Source organism: Prunus mume, linkage group LG3, assembly GCF_029339155.1.
Source record: "Prunus mume cultivar Tortuosa linkage group LG3, ASM2933915v1, whole genome shotgun sequence".
Lineage (NCBI taxonomy): Eukaryota > Viridiplantae > Streptophyta > Magnoliopsida > Rosales > Rosaceae > Prunus > Prunus mume.
In genome coordinates this window covers 24,109,969-24,123,868 of record NC_142700.1, presented here as the reverse complement: position 1 = coordinate 24,123,868, position 13,900 = coordinate 24,109,969, and the positions used below count along the sequence as shown (strand labels likewise).

The 13,900-nt window shown below is 38.6% G+C and overlaps 1 protein-coding gene across 1 annotated transcript; it reads left to right on the top strand.

The window, feature by feature from the left end:
* Positions 1-9,211: 9,211 nt before the first annotated feature.
* On the top strand, positions 9,212-10,319 carry LOC148919175 (AT-hook motif nuclear-localized protein 17-like). Its single transcript, XM_089048893.1, has one exon. It carries the CDS (start codon positions 9,270-9,272, stop codon positions 10,212-10,214), a length of 945 nt encoding a protein of 314 aa, XP_088905019.1. The 5' UTR covers positions 9,212-9,269; the 3' UTR covers positions 10,215-10,319.
* The last annotated feature ends 3,581 nt before the right edge of the window (positions 10,320-13,900 follow it).

Genomic DNA, 13,900 nt, shown 5'->3' with positions numbered 1-13,900 from the left:
GAAGAAGGACCAAAAGTTCCTTCCATCGGCCACCTTGACTGAAAAGAGGGAAACAACTACAGTCCATGGAAGCCCATACACAATTTAGTCAGTGTATATATCTGATTGTGATGGTTGTTGTTATGATGCGACATTTCTACTCCAATTACTTGAGGAACATTGTAACAAAAGTATTTCAACACATGGAATAAAAATAATAAATTGTGACATGTTACGTTAAATATTTTCTTTTAGCATTTTTACATGGAGATGAGTATGTTGTTTGTAGAACTGTAATTAGAAAATGCAATTTGATTTATACTGGAAATTTGAATGTGGGAGCGAATCCGCTGTCCCCAATTACGTGTCCCCTCCATGTCCTCTCTTTAAATGTTTGACACGTGTCCTACCACTTAACAGAGCGTTAACTCTATTAACTTCTTTCATTTTTTATTTAAAAAATTATAAACCAAAAAATCCAAAATTATAGGAGACGAGAGCAAGCCTACGCATTGAGTGTCATATCACCTCTCAAATCATTAAAACAATTATTTTTTATTTTTTTTTGTTCTCAACTCATGACTTCAGTATTCAAATTATTATTCTGCACGTATCTGATATCATCCTTGATTGCAAAAGTTTTTATATGTGATCACGGTGTAAAAGTTAAAAAACAAAAGAAACCACCACTAATAATGAAGTCACTAAATTTTGAAAATTGGCATTAGATTGGGATAGTTGATACATCGCTTATGTTTCCTTATGTGGGGGCTTTTTCGTCCGGCAGCTGTAAATGGGCTGGGCTACCGTAAAGGGCAGATTGATGAAATTGTCCCCTTTGTCTGAGTTCAAAAATCAAGCCCTAAAATGCTTCGAAAGGGCAGTAGAGCCTTAGGAAGCATCTTGATTATCTTCACTAACCAAAACAACAACAATTTATAGATAAATTCTTGGCTTGGCATGAGAAACTTGTGGATGGGAGCAAAATTGTCATGAGTTTAGCACTGAAGAGAAAACTAAGTGTTCCTAGGGGAAAGATGGGGTATTAAGGTTGGAGAAAAAGGATTTTGCAGAGAGGTTTGGTTGAGCATGAGGAAAAAGAGAGAAAAAGGTGGCTTGAGTGTTTTTCTAGCAACTTGACAGAGACTCTGTCAAGTGTAACACCTTGCCAAGAGGGAAAACTAAGGGAAAAGGATGAGTTGAGCACGAAATTGCTAGGTTTTGGGAGTAAGAGAGGAAGCTTGCTCTCTGATGTGGTTGATGCTTGTTGGGTAGAAGAGGCCCCCTTTTATAGCCGCTAAAAGCTGACATTTTCCAAAAAACCTTAATGGTTTCTATCCAATTTGGCCAAGTCTTTCCCTTCATTTCTTCCCTCATCTCTTCAATCATCCTTTTTTGGTGAAATCCACTCTACCTATTTGCACAAAATCAGGGATTTTTGGGAGCTCAAGGCCCCCTTTCCCCGACTGTTTAGACTCCTATTTTCAGCCATCTTTCTTCCTTCTTTTCTCCCCTTTTCCAAGGCTAGGTCTAATGAGGGAAAGAAATAGGTATGCATGCTGGTTCAAAGGGTGATCTGCGCTCCAATATCCCTTGGTCATTTGGAAGTTTTTGCTTGAAACTTGCTCCTCCCATGTGCTGGAGCTTCTCAGTAGCTTTTCAGACTTTCCTTCGTGGTTTTATTCTTCAGCCAAGTGCTGGAGCTTTGCAACTCTTCTATTGTAATTGTATGGGCCAAGTTGATTTATTGAGTAAGTGGGCTTTCTTTATCAAATGTTTGTGCTTTTTGGTTGAGTCAATAGGCCAGTTTGGTTGGGCTATTTTTCTTTGGAGTGATGGGCTATTCTTTTTTCTCTTGTGCTTACCCACATATTTGGGCCTATGAAATGGGCTTGAGTCCCGAGGCTCCCAAGCAACCCGGGACTTCTATTTCTCGGCCCATCAATGGGCCTCATGGCAATTTATTACCATCCATACCACAACCCACTTAAGCTTGTAGCGTGGCATGATACTTATATGCTTGGCGTGGCATGTGTGCAAAGCGTATATGATGAACTTTCGTGTGCTCAAATCGGGTTTCTTCTTAATAAAGTATCGCATTGGACAGAGAATTTATTCGGGCCGAACCGTAGATTTTTTGGGCCTCAACACCTTCTTTCTTTTTTGGGTTGGCATAGCTAATATCATCTTCTTATATAAGTTTCCCATGAAATTGAAAACTGCACGATTTATCTTTTATTGTTGTGCGACTTTTGTGGTCAAAACGCAATGTTAATATTGAATCATGTAGAAATTTGATGATTGTTTTTATCCTTTTCTTTTCTAATGTTGAATCATATACTTGTGCAAATTTTTTTTTCTTTCTAATTATTATTCATATAAATTTGAATCTTATATATGATTTTTTATTTACTTTCTCACGGAGATGAACATGGAAAATAATTCCAGAGAAGCTGAAGGAACTCAAGCAAGTCCAAAGATGAATTTTGAAATGAATAAAGACTTGGATGATTTTGTAGGCAATGAGAGTAATGAAGAAAATTTATTAGAAACTACAAAACGTAATGAAAGCATATAATTAGTTCATTCTAAGATGCAAAAATAATTTATTCCAGTGATAAGTATCATGTTTCTCATTTCGTTCCTGAGCATACCCACATTACCTCAAGTCCTTGTAAGTACTGGCGGACTCACAGAGGCTCAAGGCGGAGCAGATGCACCTCCCTTGGTCGGAAAAGCGACATAGAGGTTCTAGAATTGTGCCCTCCTACTATTGCACAGAACCTGTTCGATGAAATGCCTGAAAGGGGTGCTCGGTGTTGAGGCCCAAAAAAGTCATGAGAACCCGAAGATATTTAAAGCCCAATATAACATATAATGTTGGTCATGCGTTAATCCAAGCTGTATTTTGGAAATTAATTCATTAAATAAATATAGAAATAGTGTGCAGCCATGCCAATAATACATTTTTCATGTGTCAATCACCCAAACTGAGCCTACCAAATCCGAACCATTTTACTTTAGCTACCACCGTTAGAGCATGTCCACCCCAAAAGGCTAAGGCTAAGGTAATGGCAAGGCAAGGGTTGCTACTATTCACGTGAATAGTGGCAGCCTTGCCATTTGTGGTTCCACCCCAAAAAGCTAAGGCTAAGGTAATTACTATTCATTGTACTTTATTTCCTATTTTTTTTACACTTTAAACCATTAATTTTGATAATCTTTTGTAATTAAATTTTTGGATAAGATTTTTGGTTGCCACGCATCCATCATTTTTCAGAAAAGATTTTCGGATGAGAATCTCGGTTCCCATGTGTCTTATTCCAAATAAATTTTTTAGATATTTAATAAAAAAAATTATAATATCATATTTCAGATAAGATTTTCACCCTTTAAAATTGTGCCACTTGTCCCATGTCAGATAAGATTTTCAGATATTTTTAAAAAATTATTTTTAAAAAATTATAATATCAGATTTCAGATAAGATTTTCACCCTCTAAAACTGTGCCATGTGTCCCATGTCAGATAAGATTTTTAGATATTTTTAAAAAATTATAATCTTGAATTTTAGATAAGATTTTCACCCTCTAAATTTGTGCCACGTGTCATCTCTATCTTCTGAATCCATCTATAAAACAACACCATCAACTCATACCTCTCACATCATCTATTATCTATTCCTTTATTTATCAGATTTTACAAAACACATTCTACTCTCAATGTCAAACTTGAGGAGGGTGTTGGAGAGGCAATAGAAAGAAGAGGAAGAAATCCGGCGCAGACGTGCTAATGAAGATCGGGAGGCCGATGAAGAAGAGGAAGAAGTGCTTGCAGTAGCTGTGTGTATGCTTAATCAATCAAGGAAACACCGCCGTCGTCGTGTCCTGAATGTGGATAGACGTAGGGAGTCTCGGGGTAAGAATCTCTTGGAAGATTACTTTATCCCAAATTCGTTATATCTTGTTTCTAAGTTTCAAGAGAGATATAGAATGCAGCCACATTTGTTCCAAAAAATCATGCATGATATTTGTAATTACGACACATACTTCACTAAAAAATATGATGATGTTGGAGTTTTGGGTCTTCTCCCGGAGCCAAAACTTACAGCTGCTTTGCGGATGCTTACTTATGGGGCATCTGCAGAGCAGGTGGATGAGATTGCAAGGATGGGAAAATCAACTATCCTAGAGTGCTTGATGAGATTCTGTGATGCAGTGGAAAATTTGTACACAAGGGAGTACCTTCGCAAACCCAAGCCGAGGGACTTGCAAAAGCTTCTACAAAAAGCTGAGGCTCGAGGTTTCCCAGGAATGATTGGAAGCATCGATTGCATGCACTAGCAGTGGAAGAATTGTCTTACTAGGCAAAGAGACTACGGGAATTGGAAGGGCCAAAAAAGTATAATTTTGGAGGCCGTAGCTTCTTTCGACTATTGGGTTTGGCATGCCTTCTTCGGGGTTGCCGGATCTCAGAATGACCTCAATGTCATTGGTCAATCCCTGGTGTTCGATGAGGTATTGCGAGATCATTCTCCCCAGATCATGTACCAAATCAACAATACCGTATACTCTGGTGTGTACTACCTTGCCGATGGAATTTATCCTAGTGGACGACACTCGTGAAAATAATTATGAATCCCCAATCTGAGAAGGAAACAAGCTTTGCTGCCTTTCAAGAAAGTTACAGGAAAGACATGGAAAGGTGTTTCGGTATCTTGCAAGCTCGTTGGGCAATTATCAGGGGTGCTGCTTGGATGCTAGATGAGGAGGTGCTGCGGAGCATTATGATGACTTGCATCATCCTTCACAACATGATTGTGGAGGATGAGTATGATTATGATGCTCTAGAGGTGTTTGAACCCGATCCCATGAACACGACATTGACAAGAATATATGAAAGGCCGATGGGACCAAATGGACAACCAATGGAGCCCGAACCATTAATTCGGGATGGTCAATACAACAACCCCATGATTGATCGTTATCAAGAAATGTAATCTTCATATGTTCACGAGAGACGTCAACTTGACTTGATCGAGCACTTGTGGGAGATGAAAGGCAATCACAGTGGATGAAGTCAAGATTAGTGCTTTGTTTGGAATTATGCTTTGTTTTTAATTATGCTTTATTTTGTGTATGGTGTTTTTTGGAATTATGCTTTTTATTTATTTTTATATTTTTTATATTATGCTTTTAAGTATGACTTGTTTTGTGTGTTGTTTGCAATAAATTAAGGTTTATTTTTAATTAATCTTTGTTTTGATGCGCAAATATTTTTAATAAATAGTCATATTATTTAATGCTTTCTTTATTTAATAAAAAGGAAACAATACAACAAATTAATACATACGGCAAATCTTTCAATACAACCTAATGATTTTGATCATTTAACCAATCCGTATTACTAGGTCCGTCGTCATGGAAAAGTTTTCTTCTCATCATATCCCTTTGTCTTGGCCTACCTTTGTCTTAGCTTCCAATAGGCCTTTGTTTCAGGAGACATATGGCTTGTATCCATGGTCATGATTTTCATCTCTCTATCCTCCATGTCTTTTTCTTGTGCCTGCTGCTGTTGAATTGCAAATGTTTCTTGTCATGCCATGTTCGCTTCTTCTCTTTTCAAGTCTCTCTCAGTTCTTAGTGCGGTGTTCTTAGCTATTTGCTCCAAAAATTGTACACATTCATTGTTTGCTCCCTCTCTTGGCCTTTGCCGCCTTTCTCCTAATAGGTCTCGGCGGATGTGGGAGTGGTGACTTCGTTTTCATTGGGGAGTCCAATGGCGAATCGTGGAGCGGCGTCTCATTCAACACAACCGCCAGACCTGTGGAAATAATTTTGAATCTCGAACAATCCTTCACAATTTCCCGACATTCGTGATGCAAGAAACTTTTTTTGCCTTGGCCCATGGCACCGAAGCAAACTTGTGCTTGTATGATCTATTAAAAATAAATAATTGAAAGTGCAAGAAAATAAAAAGATTATGCAAGAAAACATAAACAATTTTGAAATGCAAGAAAAAAATTGATTATGCAAGAAAATATAGACAAATTGGAAATGCAAAAAAAATAAATAAAGATTATGCAAGAAAAAGAAAAAGAATATGCAATAAAAAAATAAGTTACACTAAATTGATTAAAATGGCAGTTAGAAATATTTTACCTCATCGGATAGATTTTGAGAGCTTCGAATGTTCTCCCTTGCTTTTGTCAACGCATTTCTCTGTTTCTCTAACTCTCTATTCATAATTTTTCATCTACTAGACAACACCATTTCGGTCCGAATGGAACCCGATCTTTGACAAAATTCTCCATGAATATTGCTCCACATATGAGAGAACTTGATCTCTTGCTCGTGACAGGTCAATGACTAATGTTCAACCAAGACTGACACAACGCAATATCTTCTTGAGTTGTCCACACGCCTCCAGCTTTGACAGAAGATGCCATTTGTTTTTGATACAAATGGAAAGTAGTAGAAAAATGTGAGTGGAAAGTAAAAAATATTGGAAGGAGAAGAGTTTGTATGAAGATTTGGTGTGGAAAGTGAATAATGTGAGTGGAAAGTAAAAAATGTTGGAAGGAGAAGAAATTGTATGAAGATTTGGTGTGGAAAGTGAATAAAATTGTTAGGTATCTATAGGAAAAAAATCCAGAATTTTGTGGTATTTTTTTAAAAATTTCAGAATTTTTTCAAATTCTTTTGCAATTTTTAGCCAAAAAAGAGGACCGTCGGTTTCGGAAAAAATGATCGGAGCGTCGAGTTGCGACACGTGGAGTTTTCCGTTGGATTCATCGGGATGACGTCGGTGGCGTCATCGAGTGGAAGTCAAATTTTTTTGTTGGCGCTTGAAACTCACGCGCCAACAAGAAAGAAAATTCAAATTTTGCTTGTTGCGTCACCAGCGTCGGCGCCTTCGGTGCCGAGCCTGCAAGATCTGCCTTGGACTTGCCCGGTTGGTGGGACCAGGCTTGCCCGAGCGCTTCTTCTGCTGGAGGTTCAAAACCGAGCAAAGGGGCCTCTTGCCCTGGCAAAAGGCCTTGCGCTGGAGGTGGTCTCACAACATGGGAAAACTGGCCTTATCTTCCTTTATGATATGATTTATCAAATTAGTGTATGGGGCGAACCAAATTGAATGATGCACCTATATACTTGAATCGGCAAGCTAGACATCATAATCACTATTACTCAATCAGATATTACGATTATTCCAATCAAAGGGCATATTCTATCTTGCAATACCGTGTCCCATAACTTTATCCTTAAGTTCAAGAAGTATCAACCTTACCTAGGAGTACAAAGCTAGTTTACGTAGACTAAGATTGAAACATGCGGCTAAGAATTAGAAGCTCGTCACACTTAGTATAAAGATGGAAAGGTCAATCACATTTGGCACCCTTATGGTTTAGGGCCCATAACATGTTGTCTTTTAAAAATTGATAAATAAAAAATGCGTAAAGTTACAAATTGTCAGACCACTGACACTATCAAGTTAATTGTTCTTTTTTCAATGGACACTTGGTAGGCCTATTTTCACTTACATAGATGCTTGATTGCTGTTACGTCTGCCATTATTCATCTATCTTTAAATCTACAAGGTATGAATTTTTTTAAAAAAAATTTATATTTGTTGACATGAGTTAATTCATGTCCCAACTGAGTGCTACATTAGGAAGAAAAAAAAATAGTTAATTTGACGATTAAGCTAACAAAAGAGTCAATAGTGAAAGAATTCATAACTTAAGAAAATATCAATTTTTTTTTAAAATATAGACCAAACTCATTGAGTTCAAACTAGCTGACTGGTACATTTAAACCAAGGACCTAGGAGGAGAGTTAGAACAAAAAGTGAAGAAACCCTAGGAGCCACCAACCCCTAATTTGGGGTCGGTGGCTTCCCATCCCCTCTTCTCTTCTCTTCCCTTCCCTTATACTCCTCCCTCTCTTTCTCCTTGCCCTGTTTTCCTCTAGCTCTGATCCAGTCAATTTTCACAGCAAAGCATGTGGTAGAGGGTGGAGGAGAGTTGGAAAGAGAAGCTTCAGATCTAGGGGTTTATTCCTCGTCGGATTTTCTATATTTCCTATGCCTTGGCAGACCATGATGCTCTTTTCTTCTCTTGGGAGATCTGGTTGTCTTTGTTATGGATCTGGATGGCTTTGGTTGCGCATCATTTGTAGGGCAAAGTGTTGCTACTCCTTTAGTCGGCGTTGTTGGTTTCTTAGATTTGGTGTAGTTTGTTATTAAAGTCCAAAACCTCAATGAGTTGTTTGGTTTTCTCTTGTAACTCCCAGAAATTTTGTTGATTGTGCTGGGTGGTTGAGTTTCTCTAGGAGAGTTATGCAAGTTAGCTTCCAGGTTTTGCCCTTGATGTAAATGACTTGATCTAGGACAACTTAGATGGTAGATAAGGGTTTTTATACAAGTTTTTTTGATTTATTCTCTCAAGATCATTTCAGCTCTATAACTGACTCTAGTAATTAGGGAAGCTTTATCCATGTCCATCGTATTGCTAATTGAAATGACTCTCTATATACTTTTTCAATTAATCTAATAAAATATTATCGTTTGTTTAGTATAAAAAAAATTATAAAAAGAAAAAAGAAAAAAAAAGGAGCTGGATGGAAGGTGTAATTAACCCACTATTAAATGTAAAGAGGAAGAACCGAAGGGCTCTGTAGTCATGAAAGGATTTTTGAATTTCAAAAATAATTCATGATGACAAGGCATTTGGATTCCGTCACATTCTGTTGTGGTTGACAGAAGGAAAACTGAAAGGCATCAAATGTGTAAGGAAAGGAAAGGATGAGATTGTAAAAATTAATTACTTATTACCTTTTATTTTGTTTTGCTATATCAATTTCCTGGAGAGTACAAAGAATTCAAAAGAAACCCTTCTCGAGTCTTTTATTTTCTAATTAAGGGAAAAGGAAAAAAAGAAAACTTGCTGTCTTAACAAAAAATTGAAAAAGAAAAAGAAAATACCACATAAAACAAAAAGATTTAAACAGAAGATTTGGGCCCCACCTGAATATGGGTCCCCCAATCCAAAATGTACAATGTACTTGGTGAAGAGCCCTAGCTTCTCTACCAGTAAAAAACTAGAACGTACATACGTCCATCACCATTTCTCTGACCAACCAAAGTCTCTCTCTCCTCCTCTCTATCTGGGCCCTCGTCCGTCCATTAAACCTCAGCACAGCGAGAGCAACTGACTATATATAAAACAACCCAGAACTAAACAGTCGATTGCTGTTTGCTGTTTTGTGTTTTTCTCTCGAGTTTGAAAACAACAATGGCGGCAGACTATGGTGGAGGTGTTCGTGCAATTTCTCTCTCGCAAGGCGGCAGAAACTCCGATGACGACGACGGCTCCTCCGAGCATAGCCCCCGGAGCGCGAGTGGGGGCATCGTCGTTGTGGGAGGCGGCTCTTCCTCGTCCAAGTCAAAGTTTGTGTCACCGTCAGGTGAGATTATCATGTCGAAGAAGCCGAGAGGCAGGCCGCCGGGTTCGAAGAACAAACCCAAGCCCCCCATAGTCATCACCAAAGACTCCGAGGTCGCCATGAAGCCCGTCGTCCTCGAGATCTCCGCTGGCTCTGACGTCATCGAAGCCATCATCCAGTACGCCCGAAGGCGCCACGTGGGCATCAGCGTCTTGAGCGGTTCGGGGGCGGTCTCCAACGTTACCCTTGTACACCCAGCTGGGCCACACCACCACCCCAGCGCACCCTCTCTGCTGTCTCTTCTTCACGGGCCCTTCAACCTCCTCTCCCTCTCCGGCTCCTTCATGGATGCCGTCCCAGCAGCGGCCACGTGCCCTTCCTCGGCTTCCTCGAAGGTGGCCACGTCAGCTGGGGGCTGTTCTTTGCTGGGTAGCGGGTCGTTTGGGATATGCCTGGCTGGGGCGCAGGGGCAGGTGTTTGGAGGGATTGTCGGAGGGAAGGTGGTGGCGGCGAGCGCTGTGGTGGTTGTGGGTGCCACCTTTGTGAATCCGACGGTACTGAGGCTGCCTCTGCCTGGTGATGATCACGATGATCATGAACATGGTGTTGAGGGTGGGGCTCCTGCTGCTGAGTATGAAGCTCAGGAGACGAAGCCTTGCGTTAATGTTGAGAGTCATTGTAGTGCTTACGGCGGCGGCGGGGGCGTTGCGAGCTCGACGCCTATGAATTGCCAGATCACAAGTGTTCCCGATCAAGTCATGCCTTGGGGTCCTCCCTCTCGCCCTCCTTACTAATTACTAGTTATAAGAATATTATTTATTAATATTAATTTGGCTTTGGGGATGAAGCAACAAAATTATATTAATTGCAGCTACCATTTTCTCTTGCTTTTTCATTCATCTGATCCTGTTTTAACCAACGTAGCTTAATTAAGCTAAGCTGTATGATTAATTATTAATCTCTGTTTTAATAGTGGTGGTGGATCTGGTCCTGGTCCTGTGCCTGGCAAGCTAAGCTAAGCGAAGCTACTGGTGCTGTTCGTACTGTTTGTGCAGCCACTGAATGTTATGTCAGGCCCTCTCCTCGGGAAGGGCCTATTTTACCTTCTCCAATGAACAAAGCATCATTGCAGAATAGACACCACATACACTGTTACGCACACACAACTTTGTTTTTTCTCTTTTCTTTTCCTTTCCGCTCAACTTCACACACACACACACATCTTCAAACTAAAGACTTAGACTCTGGTTGTGTTTCAAATCGACATTTTCTTTACATTATTTTGTCAACTGGTGGTCAGCTAAACTAAAACCCAAAACAGAGAGAGAGAGAGAGAGAGAGAGAGAGAGATGAATTGGTTACTAGGCGCCCCTGAGCTAAAGAATGTTCCTCCTATTTAGAATCACTTTTTAGATTTTCACTTTTTTTCATTCCAGTCTTGTTACCTTCTGGTCCAGTCTAAGTCTACAAGTACCTTAGCTGTATTTGCCATTTCCAGACTGCTTTTGCTTTGTAAAAATTCTTAATTTGTCATCCACGGGGCACAAGTGGATGTAAAAGGAGGGTAGAAGAATGCCTCAACTTTTTGAGGTATGCCTCAACTTGTTATTGATGGGAGATGTTACAATGAGAGGGATTTGGGTGAGGGTGTTGAATGAGGGGTTCAATCCAACCATCCAATTATTAAAATAGTTTTTCCTATGTTTTGGTCAAGAAATCGTTAAAAAAAGTTTTAGTCCAATATTTTCTCAGTCTTATTGATAACACCTGTCAGAGGGAAAAACTAGGATAAAAAATAATAATAAGATAAAAGTGTAGCACAACACATCCTCATTCAGCAAAAGCTTTTTCCCATTGCACTTTGGACCAGTACATCAAGAACTTTTTAATTTAGTGTCGGCATCTTAATAACTTATGTAATTTTTCATTTGCGCTCGTGTTTGTATTATTATTTGCTTCTCCAACTAATAAATATGTAAAACAATGCATTATGGAAGCACGGTTGAGAAAAAAAAAAAAGGAGATTCACTATTATACCCAATATAGGGGCCCAAATTATAAAAATACTCCATATGAAATGGACTTTAGAAACACACTCAAAACCCATTTACGTTATAACAAATAGGCTTTTAACTTCTTATAAATTACAAAATTACCATCAATTACTTAAAACAAGCTCAACCCCAAAATCTCATAAAAAAACACAAAACATTCAATAGGGCATCAAAGTAATTTAATAATCAATATTAAATCCAATAAGGCCAGTTGTTATTTTTTGAGTTTTTTTTGGGTTTGTTTATAGAAATTCAATGGTGCAGGGTTTATTTATAATATTAGTGCTAAGAATGGATATCTCACTAAATATCTCAAAAAAAAAAAAAAAAAAAAAAACCTTTCAGTTCGTTCTGCAAGCAATACAAAGTTTTCTTCAATATCCCTATGAGTTCTTAGGTTCGTAGTTCTATTTTAAGTCTATCACGTAGCCAAGCAAGGTAGCCTATTCCTAGCTCTTAGCAAATTTCAAGCCTCTATAGTCCAACAGCAAGGTTTCACATCCAAAACAAATGAAACACTGACTTAGCATATTAAGCATGGATAATCCAGGTCCTTGTATTATATGTGAACACCTTGAATCTCTCTTCATAAAATGGTAAGATCGGTCTCTGAATCCACAGGTCTGAGTTCGAGCTGCCATATAGCCAATTGTTGAAGTGATAGATGACACCATTCTTGTTTTCCATGTATAGAGACTTGGAATTGGTCTTAATCAAATCATCATTGCCTTGCCACCTTGCATGCTAGTAAAAAGTGGTGTTGTGGTATCATTGGTGGAAATGAATGAGTCACATTTTCTCTTATGATATCATTGGCCAAAGGGGGATGAGTCACATTATTTACTTAGTTTTCTCTTTTATCTTTTGGTGGTTTAGAATATTATATATATAAATATTATTTGGTTGCACCCATAGCCTCTCCTATAAGTATCATCCTTCCTTACTTTCAATCATCCATAATCCATTCCAACTCTTCAGAATAGAATTATGAAGTAGTGTTTGAGAGAGAGAGAGAGAGAGAGAGAGAGAGAGAAACAAGATGGAGAATGTGGGGGTTTGTCTTGCAAGATTTTATAATTATAATTGTCATGGTGAGTGGGTTATGTAATGTGTTTTAAAAGTTCTTATTTGTGATAAATGTGAAAATCATGGATCATCATGGATTTATTCTATTTACAAATCTCTCTCTATTTTCAAGTCAAGCATGTTTAATTTGTGCAATATTTCACACAATATATATTATCTGGATCTTTTGTGAAGTACATACTATTCATGGAACATGAGAACTTCAATGACATGGTATTCGAAGGATAAATGTACTAGATGGGGACATAGGACAGTGAAGCCAATAAGGGTCACATGCTAGATACAATTTGTGAAGGATAACCAAGATATGAAGTAATGATGTGATATGATTTGGATTGTGTATCTTTTTATTATATTTTCTATAGTGTGTAAAATGGCATTGTTTGCCTGATATATTACATAATATACTCACTGAGTAGTGGTTTGCTCATCCCTCACCTATTTTATTTTTCACATCAATTAGGATATCTTATTAGACTATGAATAGGAGTAAATAGTCTATGTCAGTTGTTTGGTGTCAACTTATATTATTTAATTACCTAACTATGTTAAACGGACTAGGCTTGTAATACTCTCCTTATCTTACTAATTAATACAACCCACACACCCGGGTTTAGATAATACATGCTTAATTATAAGAAGAAAACATGCTTTCTACATGAAAAATCATACACTCTTTTCATCTTCTTCTCCCTAGGGTTCTTCTCTGCTATCTCATCAACATCTTATTCTCTTCACTCTTCTCCAGGTATCCATATCTCAATGATTCTTCTTGCTTCTTCTCTCTTATTTTGTCTTCTCTTCTCTTTCTTTATATATAACAAACTAACCCACCAAACCAAATCATACCCAACAAATTAAAGACTCAAACTAAGGGGAGAGAATCAGGTAGGTCATTCTAGGTTGTAGAGGTTTAGCGAAGGTAGATTGGGGGTGTGGTGTAGCTAGGTTGACGATATGGTTTCCTTATCTCTTTTTTGCGGTCAAATTTAGGCTTCAAATTGATATGCATTCAATTAAACTTTATGTTGTTGTTGCCCAGATGTCTTCCCCCACCTCGCCCCTTTCTCCACTCTTGTCCTCTCTCCTCATAAAAAGATAACTAGAAGAAAGGTAAAAAATAATTAACGACATATATATGTTATAAGGGCAAAGATGGCGATTGCTGCGGAGAAGGGATGGGATGCGAAGACGAAGGTGGGCCGGTTCTTTTGGGATTGGTCTGGCCAACGGTCGGAGGAGGGAGTTGCCAGCCAAAGAGTGGTGGCGGGACTGTTCGCCTAGAGAGAGAGAGAGAGAGAGAGAGAGAGAGAGAGAGAGAGAGAGAGAGAGAGAGAGAG

What these genes read in the sequence shown, in the direction of transcription:
- LOC148919175 (XM_089048893.1), top strand. Translation starts at nt 9,270, where the DNA reads ATGGCGGCAGACTATGGTGGAGGTGTTCGTGCAATTTCTCTCTCGCAA.